The sequence below is a fragment of the Podarcis bocagei genome, assembly GCF_964188305.1.
Source record: "Podarcis bocagei genome assembly, chromosome: 12".
Taxonomy (NCBI): Eukaryota; Metazoa; Chordata; class Lepidosauria; order Squamata; family Lacertidae; genus Podarcis; species Podarcis bocagei.
In genome coordinates, this window is record NC_138137.1 from 597,136 (window position 1) to 623,514 (window position 26,379).

The 26,379-nt window shown below is 46.2% G+C and overlaps 1 protein-coding gene across 3 annotated transcripts in view; it reads left to right on the forward strand.

Annotated features, from left to right (window-relative positions):
- Positions 1–2,695: 2,695 nt before the first annotated feature.
- ADCY1 (adenylate cyclase 1) overlaps positions 2,696–26,379 on the forward strand; it is a 329,819-nt gene continuing 306,135 nt past the window's right edge. For all 3 annotated transcript variants that reach the window (XR_014001150.1, XR_014001151.1, XM_081165108.1), the window contains exon 1: positions 2,696–2,952. Coding sequence is in view for 1 of the 3 variants with exons in the window: in XM_081165108.1 (XP_081021234.1) it covers positions 2,800–2,952 (153 nt within the window). In the remaining 2 variants the exon portion in view is untranslated. The remainder of the gene's footprint in view (positions 2,953–26,379) is intronic.

Below are 26,379 nucleotides of genomic sequence, written 5' to 3' on the forward strand. Positions count from 1 at the left end.
TCTGCTACAGCCTGCGCCCGAGGCTCTTCGGCGACTCCGGAGGCAGCTAGCGCGCCCCCCCCAGATGTTGTGCCCGGTGCGGCCTGCCCCCCTTGCACCCCCCACGCTACGCCACTGCCAATAGCTTCAAGTTACAAGAAAGGAGATTCCAGCTAAACATGAGAAAAAATTCCTGACAGTGAGAGCTGTTCAATAGCGAAACTGTCTCTCTTGGGAGATTGTCGACTCTCCTTCCTTGGAGGTTTTTACGCAGAGGTTGGATGGCCATCTGTTCTGGATGCTTGAGCTGAAATTCCTGCATTGCAGTGGTTGAACTAGATGACCCTTAGTGTCCCTTCCAACTCTACAATTCTTTGATGCTATGATTCTATGTATACCTCTCCTTTGTGATTTCCCCTTTCTTCCATTTCTTATACAGTGGTACCTCTGGTTACGTACTTAGTTCGTTCTGGAGGTCCGTTCTTAACCTGAAACTGTTGTTAACCTGAAGCACCACTTTAGCTAATGGGGCCTCCCGCTGCCGCCGCTGCATGATTTCTGTTCTCATCCTGAAGCAAAGTTCTTAACCTGAAGCACTATTTCTGGGTTAGCAGAGTCTGTAACCTGAAGCGTCTGTAACCTGAAGTGTCTGTAACCCGAGGTACCACTGTACATGCCCTTCTTAAATCTAAGCTTATTTATAAGCTCCTTATAAAGCCACACTGGTTTCTTTAGATGCCTCCCACTTTTCTTTCTTATTGGAACTGTCTGCATTTGTGCCTTTAATATTTCACCTTTCAGAAACTCCCATCCATTTTGCACTCCCTTCTCTTTTGAATATTCTGACCACGAGATGTTCCCCAGTAGCTCCATAATAAATGGTTTATTCCCCACTGCAGTTCCTCACCAGACTGCTAATTGTTAGGACTATGATCATATGAGACTAGAAAAACACATGATAAAGGTATTCGACATTTGATGGAAGGGGAGTCTTATCATTAGTTCAAAATGGAAGATAGTTATCATTTGGTGGTAGCAGAAGTCAATACCTTTTAAGAGGATTGGTACATAAGACCTGGCTATCCATTTCAAAAGGGTTTTGCTGCATATCTTGCTGGGGCAAGGCAGCTGTGGTCGTGGTCCGGCGTGTTGCTCCGGCGAGGGAGAGCCGGCGCTCTTGCCTTCTTGTCAGCGTGTCCGGGAATGTGGCGAGCCCTGCTTCTCGCTCGGCAGGGTCGGGAGCCCTGGGCGCTGCTGGTCCTCGAGGGGCAGATGTGAGAGCGCGCCATGGATCCCAGGACAGATGGGGCGTCTGCTTTGCTGGGGTTCGGGTCTGGTCTCGAAATGCAAGGGAAAACACACACCGGCTTCTAGCAATGGCCACGGTAGATTTTACAAAGTTACCTTTTCGCGGAATTCTGTGTAGACTCGTAAGCTAAGGAAATCTCCTCGGCGGCCACATCCAAGACTGAGGCGGGAGCGGAATGAGGCGGAGAGCGAGCCAGGCTTCTCCCGGCGCAGCCCGTGCTCCTCGCTTGCGCGGGAGGCGGGCACCCGCTGGCCTCCCGCTCGTACTAGGAGCGCGCAGCCCTTTCCCGGGAGCTGGAGACGGCCGTGGACGCGCAGCGGGGCGCGGACGGGCGCGCAGAGGAGCCCGCGGCTCGGCGACCACGCGGCGCGCGCGCCAATCCGCTCCGTGCGGGAGACGCGTCGGGCTCCTCCGGCGGCGGCGGCGGCAGCGCGCAGGCGCAGGCCGGGCCCCGCGCCGAGAGGCTGGTGGACGTAGCCGGGATCGCCTGCCCGCCTCGCCTCCTTGGCGCGTCCCGCCCGGCGGGGAATCCCCTGGCCAGTCCGCCTTCCGCTCCCCGCCGCCGCGCCTCGCTCTCGGCCGCCTTCCCCATGCTGCCCACCCTGCGGGCGGCGCGCTTGGCAGGCGGCCGGACATCCGCGCCCGCCCAGAGGATTTTCCGCGCGGGCGGCTGTTCGCGCGCGCAGCGCCAACGCCGCTAGTCGCGCAAGAGGCGTCCGGCGCGGGATCCCTCGCCCTCGGAGGGGCTTCCTCGCCGCCGCCGCTTTCCCGCGTTCGGCGAAAGGCTGCCGCCCGCCCCGCCCCGCCTCTTCCATGAGCAGAGCGGGAGCGGCGGCGGCGGCGGCGGCGGCCGAGGCGGCGGCCCCAGAGCCTCGCTTCTCTTCCCCGCCGGCTTTATGAATGGCCTGGCCATGGAGGACCTGCCGTTTCAGAAAGCCAGGAAGGCGAGCAAGAAGAAGTGCCTCCGCCGCTGCGGCTCCTCCTGCTGCTGCTGCTGCCGCCGCTGTCGCCGCTGCTCCACAGCCTCCTCTCCTCCCGGGCCGGCGCCAGCGGCGGCGGGCGGCCAGAGCGGCGACGGCGCCCCGGGAGCGGCGGCCGTCGGAGGGGCTCCGGCTGCGGCGGTGGCGGCGGCGCTGCTGGACGGCGCGTCGGCGTGCGAGGACCAGTTCGCGTGCAAGGAGCTGGAGTCGCTCTTCCAGAACTACAACCTGAAGCTGGAGCAGACCTCGACGCTGAAGGCGCTGGCCGTGCTCATCGCGCTGACGGGCAGCCTGGCGCTGCTGGAGCTGCTGTCGGCGCCCGGACTCACCATCTCGAAGGGCTCGCACCCGGTGCACTGCATCATCTTCCTCTCGCTCTTCATCGTCACCAACGTCAAGTACCTGCAGGTCACGCAGCTGCAGCAGATCGTCAAGCTCACCTTGCTCTTCAGCTTCACCTTCGCCTTCCTCTGCTGCCCCTTCTCGCTGGGCGCGCACGGCGCCGAGCCGCCCAGCGCCCCCGAGCAGGGCATGTGGCAGCTGCTGCTGGTCACCTTCATCTCGTACGCGCTGCTGCCCGTCCGCACCCTCCTGGCCATCGTCTTCGGCGGCGTCGTGGCCGCCTCGCACCTCATCGTCGCCCTCACTTCGGCCAGCGCCAAGAGGCAGCCGCTCTGGAGGACGGTGAGTGCGCCCGGCGGGCGGGCGGGCGGGCGAGCGCGCGGGGACCGAGGACCGGCGGGGCCCGGCCGGGCTGCGCTCCGTCGCAAGGGCCGCCCGGATTGCTCGGGCTCCCGAGGAAGTTCCGTTCAGGCCCAGCGCTGGAAAAGGGAACCGACGGCCCTGCAGGATAGAGCCGGGGCTGCCCGGGGTGTCGGGGATGCTGCTCGCTCGAAGATGCCCAGGGGGTCTGCAAACTGGGCTTGGGTGTTTTCTGCCTATAGCTGATACAGTGGCAAATGGGGGCGCTGAAGTAAGTGGGTGGGTGAAGGAGAAAGAGAATGAATGTCTGGCAGCACATGGCTGCTTTTGTGGAAGGACAGGGTGCTTGAAATGTGTGTGGATTACGACCACGTTATTAAGTGTTTGTTGTTTGTGGAACTGCTGAAAACGGCTTATCTGTGCCCAAGATGATACGGACGCCGTATAATGTGCAGAGAGAGGAGGATACTGTATATTGATCCACCCCGCATATATCGCCAAGTTTTTAACGAGATAGCAGAGTGATACCCGTAGGATAAATGGGATAAACACGGACAGCGGAAGGCTGACAGCGAATGAGGTTGGACAGGGGTGGAAAGGTTCTTTTCTGTGAAGTGAAGGAAATCATGTAGAAGATATTTTGATGGAGCCCATTTTCTTCCCATCTCTAATTCCATAGGCAAGCGGGTGTTTTCGGAAACCCTCTCATTCAGCCCCCCTGCTTCCCCATAGCAGCTGCTTGTGCCCCCCTCTCTCCGCCGCCCCTCACAGGCTCCCTCTCTCGCCCATTAATCCTGTGGCAGAGCCGCATCTTCAGGAATGTGCTGTTGCAACCCCCCCCCCCGTCGCTATTTATGGCTCTGCAGGGTTTCCTCAGGTGTCCACAGCCTAAGGGACTTGAGCTGGAAAGGAGAGAAGAGAGCAGGGGAGGTTTAAAGATTTGAGACCCCCCCCTCTTCTGAATCTTCGCTGGTGGGAAGAGAGGGGAGGCAGGTGGGAGATGGTTTGCTTGTCTGTTGTTTTGGCAGTTCACAGATGAGTAGCTGTTGGCTTGGGTGAATCTAATTTTGAGAATAATAATATAGGTGAAAACAAAACAGCCTTTTTCTTCCATGGTGCTTTCTGATTCTATTTTCTCTGGCTGACTAAGACTGTCATGACACACAAACATAACCCACAGTGAAAGAGGTGAAGTTATACTGGCTGGTTATTGTGGTTGAATCTTTCTGAATTTCGGACACATGCTCACGGATCACATATATGTGCTCACACCAAATACATAAGGAGACGCATGTAGCCAGCTTACAAGATTACTCCTGGCTCACTGCTACTGAGCTGGTGGACCAAATAAATTGTGTGTTTGGAGGGAGGGAGGGAAGCATGGAGGGAGGGATAAGCTGAGCTTTATGATTTACCCAGATTATCTGGTAGTCTATTTTTAAGTGCACGACTGAGAGGTTCAGAGAAAAAAAGGAAAATATGTGAACAGTTGAACTTCAAAGAATAGATTTCTGTGAAAGCATCATCATCTGTGCCAAAGCGTGTGCCAGCAGCCCATTTTCAGTTAAGTTATACAATAAAATTTACATATTTATGAAATCCCACAACATTTTGTGCCCAAAGGGAGTCCAAGCAATATATGCTTTTCAAGTCATGTGGGTGGAGATGGAGGAATCTGTGTTCTCTTGGTTTCTTCTGATATTCTTATATATTTATTTATACCCTACATTTTTCATTGAAAGGGGCTCAAGGCAGCTTACATATAAAATTGGAACAGCTAAAAACATTGGGGGGGTTTAAGGAGAACAATAATTTTGTAAAAAATAAGCATTTATAGAATAAATGCTATATATAAAAATAGAATATCTTTTTAAAACATGCAGACAATTATCATAAAAACAGCACAGCAGCCAGCCTTTCATTAAAAGCTGACAGTTCTCAAAAGCTTGTTAGAATAAGAACAGGCAGGAGTTCACATGCTGGTTGCTGATTTTTCCAATCTTAAATTCATTTCTGAGCCTCATGAAAATTTGCCAGCATTTTAGTGTGCATTTCTCATAATAAACACATTTTTGAATATTGTTTGGTCAAATCTACGTTTTTGCCTGCCGTTGTCTCCTAATATAAATGTCAACGGATGGCTGTGTTTTGATTGCCTGTTGTTTCCAAAATGTCAGTTGGATGGGTTCCTCTTTAAATGTGAGCTGCTTCAGATTTCTCCTCCACACCTAGGTGTGAGTGCACAGCCTTGAATTGCATCTGCTCTCTTTAAAAAAAAATGAACAAAGCAGCAAAATTTCTCTACCGTTTCCTGTGGATATATATATTATCTTGCTTAAAAGTTTTCTAACTCTCTTGTCTGCATGGTTGTCTTCTTTTCAGCTTATTCAGGAGATAAATGGAACTCCCTAGTAAGTGTTTAGGCTTCAAACTATCAAACTTACTTGGAAGTAAATCCTATTTAGATCAATGTAACTTACTTCTAAGGGACGCGGGTGGCACTGTGGGTTAAACCACAGAGCCTAGGACTTGCTGATCAGAAGGTCGGCGGTTCGAATCCCCGTGGAGGGGTGAGCTCCCATTGCTTGGTCCCTGCTCCTGCCAAGCTAGCAGTTCGAAAGCACGTCAAACTTACCTGGCAGGGGAGACACCTTGATTATGATTCTATGATTCTAGGTAGCAGCACACCATCATGCAATGCTGTGACTACCACACCTCTGAGCCCATCAGTCACCCCATTTCAGTTCAGTTTCACAAGCCAGGGCAGGCAAGGATCTAATGAGCAGATGGCTGGATGCATCATTGCATCCTATACATGCATCCTATACATATAACCAGGCTGCATTCACTGGAACTGATCCCTCAACCATGGCTTTGATAAAATGTTGGACACATGAGTTGGCATGGCCACAGGAGCAGCATCTGCACCATTGCAGTCCCAAGCAACTTTATCTTCAAAATGTTTAGCCAGCCGATTACAGGTAGCCACCACATGCTCCAGAGGTCTCACTCTCACCCCCTGGTCAGGCATGACCAGCCTTCAGGTCACATTGAACAACTCTGCTGGGCAGCTCTTTGAGGATGTAGTGGATCTATTTGCTGTTCCCACAGCCATGTGGTAGACACCGTAATTAATCTGAAAACATTCTCAGCCAGTTCCAGAGCAAGATTTAAGTTGCTTAACTACCAGCCAATGCCTTTTCAATTTCATCAAAGGGTAGTGTGTCCTAGACCTGGACCTGTTTTAATTCTTTTTATTACATTCTTCTTCTTTTTTAACTCAATGTGCCAAGCTTATTTTGGGACCATTTTATGCTTTATATATATCCGCATATTAGATTTCCAGCGCTGGCAACTAAATCTTTGCATTATTGTCTTAGGGTAATTTAAAGGTCATTACGCCAGCAATATCGCCTTGAATTTTTGCTTGGTTGCTTGTCTCTAGCATTTTTGTATTGTTTTATTTTGCTATGGCTGTATGCTAATGCAATAAAGGTTTGATGATGATGATGACCTACCAAAATCTGGAATTTCATCAAAGGAAGCTCCTCAGTGACAGTAAGAGCTGTTTGACAGTGGAATGGACTCCCACGTGAGGTGGTGCACCCTCCTTCCTTGGAGGTTTTTAAGCAGAGGTGGAATGGCCATCTGCCATGGATGCTTTAGATGAGATTCCAGCATTGCAGGGGGTTGACTAGATGACCCTTTGGGTCCCTTCCAACTCTACAATTCTATGATTCTATTATCTGTCATTTTGTTTTGTGCATGGATGTAGTGGCACCCTAGAGGTATTTCCCTACTTTTCACAAAGTCTCTGACCACCCCCACTCACTGTTCCTTTGGTCATGAAATGATGAGCATTGTGTTTCTAATTCACAGCTATTCTAAGAAAAAGCAAATATTTGCTCAGTATATTCTACTGCATATTTGTAGACCCTACTCACTTCTCTTTAAATTGCTCGTGCCATTTTATTTTTGATGAAACAGCAATATAGCCAATGTGAAACTCAGGGGCGATAAACCCTCTGGCTCTTCTCCCTCCATCCTCCTTAGTAGGCTTGACCTCTTGCCCTAGTTGTCATTCAAGTTCTCAATGTGATTTCCCACTGTTTTGAATCAAGGCTACTCATGCATTTAAGAGATGAAATGTATTTCAACCAACTGAGAAAGAGGAAGAACAAAATTGATTTACTGATATTATTCTTCCACCACTTTGGAAGCCTCAGTTCACTTTTCTCGGTGTGGCCCTTTATTTTATGAGTCTGCTGAATCAAGCCAATGGCCCATCCAGTCAAGTGCCTGCTCTCCCCATTGCCAACCAGATGCCTCTTTTGGGAAAGCCACAAGCAGGATCCGAGCACCAGAATCTCCGCCCTTCCTTTGCTTTTCAACTACTGGTATTCAGAAGCATTGCTGCCTTTAGCTGTGCAGGTAGAGCAGAGCCATCATTGCTAGCATTATCACTAGCCTCTTTTAAAGCCAGCCCAGCTGGTGGCCTTCATGAGTGAGTTCCATAGTTTAACTATGTGCTGTGTGAAGAAGGAATTTCTTTTATCTGTCCTGAATCATGACATCTAGTGGAGCTCTTCACAACCTCTATATGTTTTAATGGGCCTGAAGAATTTAGCATTGTCAGCAATCTTGGCCACCTATCTCTAGCTCATTTATGAACAAATTGAGAAGCACAGGTCTTAATATTGCTTATTGGCAGAGAACTGTCCATTTATTCCTTCTCTCTGCTTTCTGCACCTTAACCAATTCCTGATTCACAAGAGGACCTGGATACTCCTTTTCTTGGGTGCTAGTGGAACTCTCAAGTAAATACAGTTTGCATATGTTAGTGTCTGAAATTATATGCTGTTTCCCCCTTACTGATGAACAAAATGAACTTGCTTTATTATAGAAGAAGCAGAGGATTTTGGATAGAAACAGATTCCCTCACTCCGAACAAGAACACCTGTGTTGATAGAAAGGGTGCTGCATAGCTAGATTGGTAGTGTTAAAAATCTAAATGGCACCGCTTACTGGTGGTAAATTATAACAATATACAAAGCAATCAGTGTTTATTGTGTTTTAAAGGTACTACAAGATCTGCCACCTGAGGATCCTCACTACTCCATCTCGTTTCTGATTTGTCCTGCTGATGACTACAGGAAGGTCTTAGTGGTGGGGCTTTCATTATGCCCTAGAAAGTTCTAGGAGTTTTGTTCTGTATTATCCAGGACTGCAAGAAGCTATGGGTGGCATTGCTCATGGTTCCCAGAGTTCCTAGAGATGGTGGAAAGGACTTTAGGGAATCAGTCTAGATTATGTTGTTGATTGAAGAACATTCCAGTTGACAGAGGTGGGTGAGTCTTGTTTTCACATTAATCTGTGATTTATTTATTTAAAAAAGCTCCATGTGGAAATTTGTATTTAAATGCAAATTTTTATCACAAAATATTTTATCACAAAATGTTTCCAGGCACTTTGACTTGTGCCTGGAAACAGACCAGTAGCTTGTGAAGCTGTTCTAGCAAGGAAGTCACCTGCTCCCTATTGTTGTTGTTTAGTCGTTTAGTCGTGTCCGACTCTTCATGACCCCATGGACCAGAGCACACCAGGCACTTCTGTCTTCCACTGCCTCCCACAGTTTGGTCAGACTCATGTTTGTAGCTTCGAGAACACTGTCCAACCATCTCGTCCTCTGTCGTCCCCTTCTCCTTGTGCCCTCAATCTTTCCCAACATCAAGGTCTTTTCCAGGGAGTCTTCTCTTCTCATGAGGTGGCCAAAGTATTGGAGCCTCAGCTTTACGATCTGTCCTTCTAATGAGCACTCAGGGCCAATTTCCTTAAGAAATTGATCTTCTTGCAGTCCATGGGACACTCAAGAGTCTCCTCCAGCACCATAATTCAAAAGAATCAATTCTTCGGTGATCAGCCTTCTTTATGGTCCAGCTCTCACTTCCATACATCACTACTGGGAAAACCATGGCTTTAACTATATGGACCTTTGTTGGCAAGGTGATGTCTCTGCTTTTTAAGATGCTGTCTAGGTTTGCCATCACCTTTCTCCCAAGGAGCAGGGGTCTTTTAATTTCATGACTGCTGTCACCATCTGCAGCAATGTGTTCAAGCTCCCACATGTATTGCGAGGCCAGACTGCTTTTCATAAGGTTTTCCTTTTTTGTGCACCAGAGTTCACATTGTGATATCTCTGTGTCTCTGACCTGCGGATGTAGGACCATATTGGATACTTTATCATCTGAGCTATGGCCATCCTACATGGCATTTCTATACCGTGGTGGTGCATTATGATTAGGTGTTTTGTTTTGGCAATGTAGGTGGGGTAGTCATCAGTGTGGGGGCAGGTACCAGAATCCTTCCTCTTTGTGGCAGTTGTTAAGAGAATGGTCATGGATTGAAGGAGTAAAGGACACAGTGTAAATGTGCTCCTCTGCTCTGCTGCCTACATCCGACCCACTGTTCCACTCCATTTCAGCCATTCTGTTGGATTATCTGAGATGTTCCACTATCTAGCATATTTGTCATGGGGTGGCATAGCTGTTGTTCTGCCAGTGTCTCACTGAATGCTAGGGTCACTTAGTTGGCAGATCCTGGGTATGGAGTTGTGCTCTTCCCAGTCACTAGACGGGCTTGTTGTGGCCTTACTGGAAAGCTTATAGCTAAGACCAAGACCTCTAAAGCTGAGAGGCTATTTTCATATTTCTAGTTACAGGTAGGTAGCCATGTTGGTCTGCAGTAGTCGAAACAAAATAAAAAAAACTTCCTTCCAGTAGCACCTTAGAGACCAACTAAATTTTTTATTGGTATGAGCTTTCGTGTGCATGCACACTTCTTTCAGATACAATTCAGATTTGTGTGCATTTTGTTTAGGCTATTTTCATGTAAGTGTTCCAGGAAGATATTTCAAGAAATAACACAGTGCAAAATCTCTTACCAAATTTAACTGAAGTAGAGTATTATCTTTGTACTTCATGTGCTGAGTTAGTTTGAATCATCTGGCCATGCTGAACTTGAGGTTTTGCAGATTCCACTTTGACAAGGCACCAGAGAGAAGCAAACAAATAAAAACAAGCACTACTGCTAATCATTTTGGGAAACAGAAAAGACAGCAAATTAATTTAACTTACCATAGTATCAACTGATGTGAATTCAAGGGTTTTTCAGACTGTTGAGGGTTGGGATAAAGTGTATGTCTTTCACTCTGCTAATTGATCTTCTTCTTTGGCGAGCACTCGTAGCCAAGTTTTGCAGATTCTTAGGTATTCCCAGTCACTAGACGGGCTTGTTGTGGAGTTACAGGAAAGCTTGTAGCTAAGACCAAGACCTCTAAAGCTGAGAGGCTATTTTCATATTTCTAGTTATAGGTAGGTAGCCATGTTGGTCTGTGTAATGGTTCTAGAGGTTGCTTGTGTGTAAATCAACACCACCCTTGGCTGGTTGCCTGAATGATCCCTTTCTGTCTGGGCAGCCACGCACCCGTGACTGTCTCAATCGCTGGCAGAATCCGTTAGTGGGCGTTTCTTGAACTTCTTCCAGCAAAGAAGCGCTTTGACGCCTAGTCTCCGCCTAGCTTCCCTGTGCAGAAGCCTTCTGCGCAGGGTGGGTGTGGGCATCGGAGGACCCGTGCTCTCCCCACTGGTTCCCGGTGAGGAGTCTTGGAGCCACCTCGCCGATTCCCCCATCTGCCCCCCTTCTCCACTGGTGTTACGCTGATTTCCTTCCCCAGAAGATGTGCTGCTTCTCTCCCTCCCGGGACGCTCTCCGGAATCCCTCTGGAGCCCTCCCTCTCCCTCTGGCTCCGATGGCAGTTCCCTGACATCCACCTCCTCCCCAGGACCCCCTCCACCCCAGCGCGATTTTTTGATACAACCTCGTCTCTTTCCTCGGCCGACGACGCGGGGAATCCCCTGAAGGAGCTGTCACCATCCTCTGAGGATTCAAAACCAGCCTCCCACCCACTCCGATCTCTCCCTGCAGAGTGGGCCTCCCAGTCTGATTCTTCTCCCTCTGACACCTCACCTCCCTCTTCTTCGGAGGCAGGAAAACCCACAAAGTCCCCTTCGTCATCTGTGGTTCCAAATTTTTCCTCCCAGAATCTTGCTAGTGGTTTTGGCTTATCCGGGAACAAACTGTGGAATTCTTCCACCAGATACCCGTCATTGATTGACTCAGCGGGAACCCACGTGTTTTCAGACCCACCTGCCAACCTCGCCACCTTGAATCGAGGATTTCCGTGGCTTGGTTGCAGCGTTCCCTCTCCTCTACCCTCGGGTGGGTGGTGATTCCTCCCTCCCGCCCCGGAAACTCTCGCCCTTCCCTGTACAGTGTGAGTAGTGACCTATGGACCACCGGATGTATCTTCATGCTGTCTGGCAACTTGAGTTTGAACGCCACTGGGTTCACCTGCTGTGCTACCTCAAAAGGCCCCAGCTGCCTCGGCTGCAACTTCTTGCACCCTCCCTTTAGGGGTAACCCTTGGGTTGACAACCACACCTGGTCTCCTACCTGTATGGCCTCCCCCTCCCTACGGTGCTTGTCCGCCTGCCTTTTGTAAACTTCCTTGGCCTGCTCCAAGTTCATCTTGAGTTGTTGGTGCAAGGCCTCCATTTCTTCTACAAACTGCTCGGCCACGGGTACACTCCATGCTTCCTCCCACCTCCCCGGGAAGGCCCTGGGGTGACACCCATAATTGGCCATGAACGGGCTTATTCCCGTGGACACGTGTTCCGTGTTATTGTACGCAAATTCAGCCAAAGCTAATTTCTCTACCCAATCGTTCTGTCTCTCGCTGACGTAGCAGCGTAGGTATTGTTGGAGTATACTGTTCGCTCTCTCTGCTTGCCCGTTGGTTTCGGGGTGTCTGGTCGTCGAGAAGCTCACCTCGACCTGTAGCAAGCTCATGAGCTTCCTCCAGAACCTGGAAGTAAATTGTTTCCCGCGGTCCGAGATTACCCTCGAAGGAGCCCCGTGCAGTCTGAAAATGTGATCCACAAACAACCGGGCTGTCTCCTCTGCTGTCACCGCGTGCGAGCAAGCTATGAAAGGGCACATTTTTGTCAGTAAATCGACTACTACCATGACTGCTGTCTTCCCCCTTGACTTGGGCAAATCTGTCATAAAATCAATGGACACCACCTCCCAGGGCCTTCCCGGCGTAGGTAAGGGTTCCAGTAACCCTGCGGGGGCAGCCCTCTCTCCCTTTGCCCTCTGGCATCAGTCGCACCCCCGTACATATTCCCATACGTCTTCCCTCACCTTTGGCCACCAGAACTGCCTGGTGACAAGCAGCATGGTCTTGTGCTGTCCAAAGTGCCCAGCTGTTGGGTTGTCATGGAGCTGTTTAAGTACCTCCCCCCTCAAGGTCTCCCCCGGTACATACAGTGGCCCCTTATAGTACAGTACCCCTTCCTTTTCCTCAAACCCTCCATGGTCTACCCTTCCATCCCGGAGTTCCCTGATTTTTGCTTGAGTGAACGCGTCGTCTCTAGTAAGCCCTGCCAGTTCTCGTTTCCCAACCAACGTTCCCCCACACACCCATTGGTCCTCGGGAAACACATGTCGGGTTTCCGGTGGTCCTTCTCCCTCCAGGTATTCCGGTTTCCGGCAGAGAGCATCTGCTCTTACGTTTTCCTCTCCCGGCACGTATCTGATCTCGAAGGAAAACTTGGCGAACTCCTGGGCCCATCGAACCTGTCTCTGGTTGAGCACTCACGCGGTCTGCCAGTATTCCAAGTTCTTGTGGTCAGTACAAACCTGGATCTTGTGCCGCGCCCCTATCAACAGATGTCTCCATTGTCGAAACGCCGCATAGATCGCAAGCAGTTTGCGGTCATACACTGTGTAGTTTTGCTCTGACTTGCTCCGCTTCCCTGAGAAAAAGGCACACGGCCTCCAGTCCTGCTTAGCCCCGGTCTGCAAAAGGACTACTCCCACAGCTCGGTCGGACGCGTCCGTCTCCAGTCTCATGGGCTTCTCCAGATCAACGTGCAGGAGCTGCTCTTCCGAAGTGAACGCCTTCTTCAGCCTTTCAAAAGATTGCTGGGCACTTTCTGTCCACGCGAACTTCTTTTTGCTACTGAGACAATCTGTTATGGGCGCTGTCAAGTGAGCGAAGTTCTTTATGAACTTCCTGTAGAAGTTGCTGAAGCCTAAGAACCTTTGCACATCTTTCTGGGTTTTGGGGGCTTTCCATTCCAGCACTGCCTTCACCTTGCCTGGGTCCATAGCTAGGCCCTTGTCTGACAACTTGTACCCCAGAAACTCAACCTCCCTGGCGTGAAATTGGCATTTTCCCAGCTTGACCCACAACTGATGCTTCTGCAGTCTCTGTAGCACTTCCCTGACGTCTCTGACGTGTTGCTTCTCATTGTCTGAATAGATTAAGGCGTCATCCAAAAAGGCTACGCAATTCTTGTACAGCAGGGGCCCCAACACATGGTGCATGAATCCTTGAAAACAGGCGGAGCCCGATTGTAATCCAAATGGCATGACTAAGTACTCAAAAGCCCCCAGGGGGGTGAACATGGTGGTTTTCCATTCGTCCCCCTCCCTTACCCTAATTAAATTGTATGCCCCCCTAAGGTCCAGCTTGGTAAAAATCTTCCCCTGCCTCACCCGGGTTAAAATGTCATCAATCCTTGGTATTGGGAAGGTCACAGGTTCAGACACCAGGTTCAAGGCCCTATAATCTACGACCAACCTGGGCTGATTGGTCCCCTTTTTGTCTACAAAGAACACCGGCCCACCACCTTTGATTCCCTTATGAACCCCCTCTTCAGGTTCTTATCAATAAACTGCTGCAACTCCTGCATCTCCCGGTCTGACATGGCGTACAGCTTACCCACCGGCAACTGAGCCCCTGGGAGTAGGTTGATTTGGCAGTCAAAGGGCCTGTGGGGGGGTAGTCTATCTGCCTCCCTCTTGCTGAAGACCTCCTTCAGATCAGCATATTGTGGTGGCACCTCCCCTTGTTGTTCCACGGCCAGCCCAGCAACCCTGGCTACTGTCATTCTTGGGTTCTCCCCTCCCAGACAGTGTCCTAAGCAGTAAGCTGACCAAAGGTGACTGACCGCTGATGCCATGACACTACTGGATCGTGCAGTGCCAGCCAGCTCATTCCCAGTATTATTGGGGGTCCTGCCAGTGTGGCCACGTGAAAGGCAATGGTCTCTGTGTGCCTGGAAACCCTCATTCGCATTGGCGGGGTCTGGTGTGTCACTTCCCCTCCCAGAAGTTCCCTGCCATCGATGGTTGTCACCTGCAAGGGAAAATCCAGAGGCAACAGGTGGAGTTGGTGCTCCAGAGCAAAGTCTCTGCCGAAGAAATTACATGAGCTGCCCGAATCCAGAAGTCCCTTAACCTTGACAGGGTGCCCATTCGGGAGTTCTAGACCACTTCTATGGCTATAGCTGCCTTGGGGGGGGGGGTCAGGCTGGGGCACTTCTATTGGCTGCTGGCCTGGCTGCTGCCCCTGCTGGTTGGCAGCCAGGCGTTGTCATTTCCCTGCGCCTGCTCTTCCTCCCCCTTCTTGTTGTGGCCTGCAGCCTTGCCAGGCTTTCCTTTGAGGGCAGACCTTAGCAAAATGTCCTGGTCGTTCACAGAGGAAACACTTCTTGGTAGTTTTCCAGTCCTTTCCCTCCCTTTTACGACCTTCACGGGAGTTTGAAACCTCTCGCGCGCCATCAATTTCCATTGGCTCTGCCGCCTGGGGAGGCTTCCCTCGGTATCTCAGGAATGCGGTAGTCATGGAAACGTTCCCCTCTCATTTCCCGCTTCTTCTGAGCCCGTGCTTCTTGGCGTACGCCTATCGCGAGCACCGCCTTTGTGAGCTCATCCATCGACCGTGGGCGGGGCGCTCGGGACAACTCATCTTTCACTTCGGGGGAAAGACCCGGCTCAAACAACATTTGTATCGGTTCAGAGTCCAGATCCCACCCGAGCCGGTGTACTAACATTGCAAAATGCGACCAGTAGCTTCTTACGGACTGGCTCCCCTGCTTGCAACCCATTAGTTCCCGACGTGTCACGCTTTGCTCCACCTCACTGGAAAACATTGCGTCCATCCCCTGAAGGAATTTATTAAGGTCCTTCAAGGCATCATTTTGCGTCGCCATTAGGGGCCTGATCCATTCTCTCGCCCCATCCTGCAGATGCCCCACAATGTAAGCCACCCTCTCCCCATCATCAGCAAAGTCATTTTTCTGCAGCTCCAAAGCATACTGCACTTCCGTTTGGAAAGCATTGTAGTCTTGGGGCTTCCCCCCAAATTTGTGTACCAGCCCCGGTACCTTCCTTGCGATGGGGGTGGCTCTGACCTGTGCATCCTGAGCCCGTCTTTCCTCCAGCCGCGCCGTCAGGATAGCTACGTGCGTCTCCAAGTCTCGGTTCCTCTCGACCAGACTCCGCACCGCAGCTGGCTGCTCCGTCTCTCTGGCTGTTCCTGTTTGGCTCATCTTGCTGCCTCTCCGGGACTACGCACAAGCAACGTCAGGGACTAATGGATTGCTGTAATGGTTCTAGGGGTTGCTTGTGTGTAAATCAACGCCACTCTTGGCTGGTTGCCTGAATGAACCCTTTCTGTCTGGGCAGCCACGCGCCCGTGACTGCATCAATCGCTGGCAGAATCCGTTAGTGGGCGTTTCTTGAACTTCTTCCAGCAAAGAAGCTCTTTGACGCCTAGTCTCCGCCTAGCTTCCCTGTGCAGAAGCCTTCTGTGCAGGGTGGGTGTGGGCATCGGAGGACCCGTGCTCTCCCCACTGGTTCCCGGTGAGGAGTCTTGGAGCCACCTCGCCGATTCCCCCATCTGCCCCCCTTCTCCACTGGTGTTACGCTGATTTCCTTCCCCAGAAGATGTGCTGCTTCTCTCCCTCCCGGGACGCTCTCCGGAATCCCTCTGGAGCCCTCCCTCTCCCTCTGGCTCCGATGGCAGTTCCCTGACAGTCTGCCATAGTCGAAACAAAATATAAAAACTTCCTTCCAGTAGCACCTTAGAGACCAACTAAGTTTGTTATTGGTATGAGCTTTCGTGTGCATGCACACTTCTTCAGATACAATTCAGATTCCACTTTGAGGTTTTGCAGATTCCACTTTGACAAGGCACCAGAGAGAAGCAAACAAATAAAAACAAGCACTACTGCTAATCATTTTGGGAAACAGAAAAGACAGCAAATTAATTTAACTTACCACAGTATCAACCGATGTGAACTCAAAGGTTTTTCAGATTGTTGAGGGTTGGGTTGAAGTGTATGTCTTTCACTCTGCTAATTGATCTTCTTCTTCTCTGGCAATCACTCGTAGCCAAGTAAGATTGTCTTCCATGAATGTGGTCTTAACAGTGAGTCCGTAAGTGACTGTGGAGGCCAATTGTGGATCCATACGTCCTTCCACAGTAAAGACATAGGTTTCCAGGCAGGAGTTGATCATGGTGAGGATTTGTCAAATGTCCCTTCCTCTTAGCTCATTTCTCCCTTCCTGAGTTCGTGCTTCTTCAAAGTCCATGACACCTTTGGTAAAGGCTGTTCTCCAGTTGGAGCACTCACAGGCCAATGTTTCCCAGTTATCAATGGTTATACTACATTTTTTAAGATTTGCCTTGAGAGAGTCTTTAAACCTCTTTTGTTGTCCACCAGCTTTCCATTCTTAGACTGGGAATAGAGTACAGTGGTGCCCCGCAAGACGAACGCCTCGCAAGATGGAAAACCCGCTAGACGAAAGGGTTTTCCGTTTTGGAGGCGCTTCGCAAAACGAATTTCTCTATGGGCTTCCTTCACAAGACGAAAGCCCATAGGGAAATCTCCGGGACAGCGGGGAAGCGCAGCGCGTCTTCCCCACTGTCCTCGGACCTCCTCCGAAGGCTGGCGGTGGGAGGAGGGCTCTCCGCCCCACCGCCAGGCTTCGGAAGGCTGCTCCAAAGGCTGGCGGCGGGAGGAGGGCTCTCTGCCCCACCGCCAGGCTTCGGAAGGCTCCTCCGAAGGCTGGCGGTGGGGCGGAAAGACCTTCTCCCCGCGCCAGCCTTCGGAAGGCTCCTCCGAAGGCTGGCGGTGGGGCGGAAAGACCTTCTCCCCGCGCCAGCCTTCGGATGGCTGTCCTGAAGACTTGCGGTGGGAGGAGGGTTTTCCTTCCCACCGCCAACATTCAAAATGCTGTTCTGAATGTTGGCGGTGGGGAGGAAAAACCCTCCTCCCACCGCAAGCCCCGGGAACAGAGGAGAAGCGCTGCGCCCCTTCCCCTCTGTTCCCGTACCTGTCCTGAAGGCTTGCGGTGGGGAGAAAAGCCCTTCTCCGCACCGCCAGCCTGGCAAGCGGTTTCCATAGGAACGCATTAATTGATTTTCAATGCATTCCTATGGGAAACCGTGCTTCGCAAGACGAAGAAGAAGAGTTTGGATTTGATATCCCGCTTTATCACTACCTGAAGGAGTCTCAAAGCGGCTAACATTCTCCTTTCCCTTCCTCCCCCACAACAAACACTCTGTGAGGTGAGTGGGGCTGAGAGACTTCAGAGAAGTGTGACTGGCCCAAGGTCACCCAGCAGCTGCATGTGGAGAAGCGGAGACGCGAACCTGGTCCCCCAGATTACGAGACTACCGCTCTTAACCACTGCACCACACTGAAAAACTCGCAAGAAGAAAAAACTTGCGGAACGAATTAATTTCGTCTTGCGAGGCACCACTGTAGTTGCTTTAGAAGACTTTAGAAGTTCTTTCAGGCTGAATTGCATTTCCGCTTTACAAAATTCCTTTGTAAATAACATTGTAAGAAATAATGTATACTCTCTGTATAGGCCAGTATTTATTTATTTATTTACCTTCTTAAATATTAGTCTATCAATAAGGGGGTAGATGTTACTTCCAAAGCAATGAGAAACTATTTGAAAATAGAAAAATTAATTTGTCCTATTAATCACTTACAACAGTGGGGTTTGGGGTTTTTTGTGCTTTTTGTGTGCTTCGAAAGCTTTCTGCCCAGGGTACTCTTTTCATCTGCGCTCATTTGCTAAGCTGATCTTTCATGTCTATTATGAAAGCCTGGACAAACACAAACCCCTGTGTTGCAAAATGTAACAATCTGCAAAAATGCAAACACAACACGCTGGCTAATAACTGTTAATGAATATATAATCAATTATGATGTCATTCAAAATATATGAATACGCCAGTTCAAAATGGTGTATATATCATACAACACATCTCACAAAATATACAAGTATCTACAAGTTATTACATGTATCAGAGTCAAACAAAGAATCAAACAAATCAATGAATAGCAAGGAACGCCAAGCCGTCTCTCAAAGGAAGACATCTCTCTGAAGTCTCAAAAGGACAGTATATCCGGAATAGTTCCTTCTATCTCATTATTCCAGCAATTAGTTACCCGCGATTTGGAAAAGCTAGAATAGAAGGGCCCTAAGACTAGGGACAATCTAACGAAGTCACAACGTACCTGTCTCAATAACCTTTTTAATGACACCACTATAATTATTAAACCAGCAGACAAAGGAGTATTATTATCCAGAATAGACAACAGTATGTGGAAGAGGCCACAATATTATTTTCTGATTCCCCTTTTTTATGTTCAAATGGCCAAAGATCCCACAGATTCTATAGCTACCATTCTAAAAACAGTATTACAGCATGCATATTCAATAGGGGTAATTGACAAACACACTTTCGAGTTTCTCCTGCCTTCTTATCCTTGTATGCCCATTTTTTTATTGTTTACCTAAAATCCGTACGCTCCCTGCCAGGTAGACTGATAGTACTGGGTTCTGGTTCCATTCTGGCACCCATTGCCAAATATTAAGATTCATTTTTACAACCTTTTGCCAGGGACTCTCCTGCCTACCTACAAGATACGGCTCATTTTATCTGTGCAATAGAGCATACTAGAGTTACTAAAATTATATTAGCATCTTTAGATGTAGCCTCCATCTATACCAATATCCCTCTAGATGAAGCACAGTTCATCATCAGTCATCTCTGGCAATCATGTTTGGACCCCTCTACCCCTACTGAATTCTTACTTGATTTACTGGACATACAGTAAATGTAAATGTAGTGTTAGAAAAGAATTATTTTCGGTTTATGGATCAATTTTATTTTCAATCGCAGGGAGTAGTGATGGGATCTCCTTTAGTCCCCTAGTCCCCTCAGTAGCAAATATTTTCATGAATTCTTTTGAAAAAGCTCATATTCTACATCACAACCCCTATTCTTCATCTTTATTACTTTATTACAGATACATAGATGATTTATTTTTTCTTTTCAGCTTCTTGGCATGAATTAATTCCATCCACCCTTCTTTATCCTTTTCTGGACATCATAGTTCCATTTCATGCACATTCCTAGATGTCGAAGTCATCAAACAGGATGGCTATCTGTCTGTTAAACCTTATTGGAAGCCCACCGACTGCAACTCTTTACTACATTACTCTTCCTTTCATCCTAGACTTCTTAAGGACAACCTACCATATGGACAATTTTTATGAATTAAAAGAAACTCTTCATTTAATCATGATTTTCTTAATAGTACGGATGCTCTTTTGGATTCTCTCCACTCTAGGGGATATCCTAGTTCAGTCATTAATATGTCTAAACAAAGATCCATACTAAAGGACCGTTCAACACTCCTCACCCTGAACTATCTCTCACAGAAGGCTGCCTATATGAAGATGAAAAGAAGAAGTGTGGATAAGCCCTCAAAGCACCATTTGTTTCAAGAGTATAGCTGAACTGTATGCTTTGGGGCAACGAGTGTACAGGAGTGTCATATTTATAGGTCAAATTAGCATGATAACAATTAATATTTTTAACAGTAATTATCTCAAACAAACAGTGTTTGTATAGAAAACAGACATTACCCCCAAAGACTCCTACAGCTGTAATTTAACTGTAGTCTAACCCAGTTTGTTTTGGAGCCCTCAGTATAACAGGATTATTTGGGCATTATATAGAACGCACACAGTAATGTTTCTGACCAATTCCCTCTTAAAAGGGAGATGGTATTAGATGCTTCAAAAATATTCATTATGGTGCATTATGTATATAAAAAGCAAAGACTATCATCCAATTGCAGTTAGTAAATTCTAAAGGCTTGATTCAGCCGCCTCTGTCTAAAAGCACTGAACATGCCTTCCCCCTACACCAGTGTACTAACACATTGCAATTTCATCACAAGCAGCTGCAGAATCCAATGCCAGGAATAGAGTGTGTACAAACAGTTTTGCTAGTTCCAGGTACTTGCAAAGTTTCCCCAACCATTCTCTTTTTGTTGGGATGCTGTCTTCTTTCCAATAGCTAGCAATCAAAATTCTTGCCGCTGTTGTCGCGTATAGAAATAAGTTAGTTTTATCTTTTGGGACATCTTTATCTAGAATTCCTAATAGATATGCCTCTGCCTTTTTTGTGTGTGATGTCCTTATCAATTTTTTTATTTCGTCGTGGATCATGTCCCAAAAGGTTTTAATCTTTGGGCAAGTCCACCACATGTGGTATAACGTACCTTTTGTTCTGTTACATTTCCAACATTTGTCATTGTTCCTTTTATTTATTTTTGACAATCTGTCAGGGGTTAGGTACCATCTGTGGTGAATTTTTCTGAAATTCTCCCTTAATAAATCACACGCAGTAAAATTTATGTTTTCCTTCCAAAAAGTTTTCCATCTTTCCAGATCTATCTCATATCCCAAATCGTGCTTTCATTTTAACATGTTTTCCCCTTTCGTCTCTTGTTCTAAGAGACGTTTTCATTAATAATCTATACATTTTTGCAAGTATTTTTTATCGCTTTGCAATATTTCCTTTTCTAATTTTGAGGTTTTATTTTCAAATCCCCCCTTTTTATGTCTTTTTCATATGTTGCTTTTAATTGATAATATTGTAACCAATTTATTCCAAATGTTTGTAATTGTTCGTAAGTTTTTAATTTAATATTTCCGTCTGCATCCTCTAATATTTCCCTCTATATTATTTCCCTATAATCCAAAACTATGGTTATGAAGCAATGGGAGTTCTTAAATGATTATTTACAAAACCAGGGCTCGACTACAAAAATCTGGTTGTGTTTAGAATAATCCTGTGCGTAATATAAAAAATACAAAGTGAGACATTAAGGAAATCCAAAGGGAAAATATGAAGAACAGAGGTTCTGACGAACAGATTACTAAAAACGCGTGAGGTAAATGGTGGAGGTCTTTTTTAAAACACACACACACACACACACTTTATTTAAGGTAGATAAGGACAAGATGAAATTATACAATTGAATATACAATTATACAATTATACAATTGAATATATTCTTTCTATTCAATGAAAGAATATAAATATAGATGGGAAACGGCTATGTATTGTGAGTACTTATCTACTTTAAAAAATTTCCACCTATGATATTTTTATTTTACTTCTTTATTCTTTCTTTGTTCTTTTTTCTGATATCTTATCTTTCATTTCACTGCTTTATTGTGAATAGCATTTTATAGAGGTATAAATAACTGTAAATATGAAAAGAGACAAAATATTCTCTAAGTTTTTTTCCTTGGTTAGATGTATTTTCTTTTTCTTTTGTATTTTGTTGTGAATATGTATGTTTTCTAATTTGTACTTAATAAAAATATTTTAATTTTTTTTAAAAGAGTGTGTACAAACACACAGCTGTATCTACTAGGCAACTCAGTCAGATGGGCAGTGTACAAATAATAGATTGTTATTAAATTATTATTGTTATTACTTTTTAGAGGGATTTTGGTTTTCTGTAGCTTAACATGTACTATTTTGATTCTGGTACTCTCAGCAGATCTGTCACATATGAACTACATGACATGGATATTAGACATTAAACTTTCCCACTAATCAAATAGTAATTGGGTGAGCTGAATGCTCCCAAGCATCAGTTCTTGAGCTGGCTCTTGTGGGATTCCTTGCTCACCTTCAGAGATTCTCTCATCTGTCATGTGCTGCATTAAAGAATGCTCTGGATTTCTAGTGCAAGGCAGGACATCACATACCTGGTCTACTGTCCCACATTCAAAGGAGACCCCTCTTCACCTCTGTCTTGCTCTCTCCTTTCTGGTCTGCCCCTCAGGGCCCAGAACACATTGCTGATAATTATTCTACCCTGCCCAGGCCACCAAAAGAAGGTGTGAATAAAAGTGTCCTATGCCAACTCAAGAAAAAGTGGAAGCTCAGCTAGGACAGCTACTTGACAGAGGACCATGCAGTTGCTTCCAATTTATGTTCATTTATTGGCATTCCATTAGAATTCATGTGCATTTGGCAACTGAACTGGTACATGAAGGCACAAAAAGGTATTTACTCTGGTGTATATTCTACATTACGCACTCCGTAGCAGACTTACACTTTTGTCAATAGCTTTGCACAATGAACCACTCATCCTCTCAATATTTCAGCATGATTTTACAAAGAGTATTCTTACTGATGGGGGGCACCTGAGAACAGTGTTCTTCATCATTACATTTACTCTTCTGAACCCACTGGCTACAATGAATTGCTGTCACAATTAGACATTTAAGAGAGAGACTGCCTGCCTGTAAATTATCTCTTAACTTTAAGGGAAGAACCCAGCAGAACCTTGCATTATGTATTAACAGAACTGTAGCAAATACTTTTTGGTTCCTGCCAACTATTTGTATGCTAATGTAAACACAGATAACTTACCAAGAAATGAAACTAAATGGATGAGTGAACAAAATTCAGTGCATCTTCAGGCTTTAAACTGCCATTTTAGGGTTTATTCAATAACAGATCAGCACATTCTTTACATTGGGCTCCAAATGATTGCAGCAGGTACTCAGCAAATGGTGTCACTGGATACTAAAACTACAGTCCATTGTATTTCTGTATGGAAAAATCAATGAAAGTTAGCTTATTATTTGTTCAGTTCTGCACCCAGTCTTGAAACACTGATATATTTTTTCACAACACCTCCTGGAATACTGTCTTGGCAATATTTCATATATGTCATAGATTTGATGTTTATAGTTTTGGAAAATTAATTATGAAACCACATTCATAGTTACTGGAGCACAGTTCTTCTTTTAAGATGTACATAAAACCCTCAATAGTCACAAAAGCTGTGGCAGAATCTTTCCTTGCCATTTTGTCATGCATTATTTGTATTGTTGTTACATAAAAAAACCTCATTTACTAAGCAGCACTTTAATCTCACAATAGAAAAAGAAAAAAATAACATAATGATCAGTAAGTTACAAACCAGTGCAAAAGAATCACAAACCCATTAAATGTCATCATTCATAGCTTACATGAAATTTAGAATGTTTCCAATAATGCATGTTATTCTACAGAAAACATTTGCGCTATTAAAAAAAAAATCAATAACTTGTTATCAGCTTATTGACCTTCCCTAGTCCTAATATAATTTGTAAATTACAATGTCCCATATCATTAGCAACCAACCTGGGTATAACTGGTTTTTGAAGTTATAACTGACCTTCATGTTACATTAAAATGATTGACGGTATGAATGATTCAGGTTTTTCAAGCACACACTTGATCTTGGGAGATCAATTTTTCAATAGGGATCACACTTGGAACCAGAAAGATACTTTGTTTTCCCACTATAATTTTAAAAGACTTCTTAGCAATTATTTATCATGTCCTTACTGGATTATGCAACTCTTTGTTCTCTCTTTATGTAGCAAAATCATCCATCCCAGATATTCCTTGTTTATGTGACATCAGTGGGGTATGAGATCAATGGGAGCATACCATCTTGTTTGACATAGTTAAGGTTCTTATCTAGATTTTACAAAAAATAAAAGAAACTATCTGAATAGGCCTCAGGATATAAATGTTCAGTAAAGCCAGTGAGGAGTGAAACCATGTGAAGTTAGCAGGAAGTAGCTTTCTCTTTCCTCTGTTATTACTATCAAAAAATGGGACTTAAATTGCCATCCAGGGCTGTAGTCTGTTCTTTCAGAAATCCAACCTCTGAGCTGAAAGTCTTTTGCATCTCAGATAATATTATTTCACATATCTGTTGCTGGTAGCTTCATCTCCTGCCTTCACCTGTTCCCTAGAGAGGTGGTTTTCAAACTTCTTATCTTCAGTGGATTTTTTTCCATACCAACCTTTCCTACTGGAAACAGGATCATAGCACAATCACTGATACAACCTTTCAATTTTATTTTATTTTTAAACCTGGTCCTGTTAGAAAGCAAAATATAAGACTAAGGGCTTACACCGTGAAGGCATTCCACACAGAGGTGTCTGTGAATTGGAGATCAGGTTCAGAGATCAGACAGAGGTGATCCCATAAAGGACCATGTTGCAGCCTGGGAGTCATTCTGGACTCACAGCTGTCCATGGAGGCGCAGGTCAATTTTGTGCCCAGGGCAGCTGTTTACCAGCTCCATCTGGTATGCAGGATGAGACCCTCCCTGCCCACAGACTGTATTGCCAGAGTGGTGCATGCTCTGGTTATCTCCTGCTTGGACTACTGCAATGTGCTCTACGTGGGACTACCTTTGAAAGGGACTTGGAAACTACAACTAATCCAGATGCTTTGAGCTACATCTTAAAGGGCAGGCATTTGAAGTTATCAGAATGTTTATAGTCAATAGCGCCAGTTGTCTCCAGGATCCTCAGGATCATCTAATAGCATTGGTTAGTTGTATGTAGTGTGAAGGGGTTTATTTGTTTGAATGGTAAGTGAGGGAATCAGTTCTGTAGTTGCCTACACCCAAACTGCTACTATGTCATGCGACCATTCAGACATAATCCCAAACCATGGTATCTGGAAATGAACAGGCTCATATGCACTCACAAATCTTTCCCCACCAACTTTCCTTGCATTCTGACAGAAACTGCTGGTCCTGATCTGTGGCAAATTGTAGTTTGCCATTGTGTATGAACCCATCAAGCTATGTATCTATCTATCATCTATCTATCGTTTTATAATTTTCATTATTACGATTTCCAAAATCACATTCACGTTCATATATACATTTCCACCGTTAATATCTTTCTTTTAATAAAAACATTCCATGACTTCCCTTCTTACCCTTCCCTAGTTCTTTTAATTTTCCCAACGTTCCTGAATATTCTTATATATCCATTTAGATCACTTTCTCACCTATTCTTCCTTTATTATTCTGTTGATGCTGCTAGTGTTTTCACTTATTTGCAATTATTTTCCAAATATACCACAGTTTTTCCACTCCTCTTTACATACTTCTTGTTCTCTTATATTACTAGTTAGACCTGCTAACCCATCAAACTATAATTTGCACAGAAACCTTAGTTTGCTGGGATCAGACAAAATTACAAGCTACAATAAAAAAATTCCTTCCAGTAGCACCTTAAAGACCAACTAAGTGGGAATGGGAGATTGGCAGATAGCTGAGATGAGCCTGTTGACGACTCTTAATGACTGTAATAGGTCTTACAGGAAAAGACCTCTTAACGACTGTAATAGGTCTTACAGGAAAAGACCACCACCCTTCTGAGTAATACCCATCCCCACCTTCTCACTATATAGAAGGGTCCGGCAACTTCTGTTTCAGTGTATCTGAAGAAGTGTGCATGCACACGAAAGCTCATACCAAGAACTAACTTAGTTGGTCTTTAAGGTGCTACTGGAAGGAATTTTTTTATTTTGACTATGGCAGACCAACACGGCTACCTATCTGTAATTACAAGCTACAGTTAGCACAAACCAGGAGAAGAAATTTCTAACCTCAGCTTGTAAGGGGAGGTGGAAGGGATGAGTGTCTAAGTGTATTGTGGATAAAATTATGGGCCCTACATAGAAGCTTTGTGTCTATAGCCAGCAAACATTAGGGTTGCATACTCTCTGCATTTCTATTTTCCCCCTTCATCTAATTTATTTTCAAGTTAACAATATACCAGAATTCTCATATCTGTAATATGCAGTTGTATATAACAAAGCAATCAACCTTAATGTGTATGTGTGTGCGTTGCTATTATCTTGTTACTGAATATGCATCATATAATCAGTTACAAGATAATAGCAATTTTTAAAAAGCTGTAAATGTTTACATTTATGTTGGAGGGAATGTAGTAATTAATGTGCATAACGACTGGCCCTTGTGGACATTCACCAGCCTCCCATAGAATTGTGCAGATCATTCTATTCACCACCATATTGCTTTGTGAGTGCGGAGGGGGCCGCTCCCTGCTTCAAGGCCCTTCTCCATCTGGCCTAGGGGACAGAGCCCACACTTACCTACAGCTAAAAGGCTCCAGGAGGTCATTGGGACACTGCTGCTGCTTTGTGAGTGTGGAGGAGGCTGCTCCCTGCTGAAAGTCAGCAGCAAGTAGGAATGTGTACCAACCTCCCTGCTGCACCAAGGATTCCCTGGCCAAGCTGCTTCAGGTCGTGGCGGAAGTGCTCCTTGAGACACTTA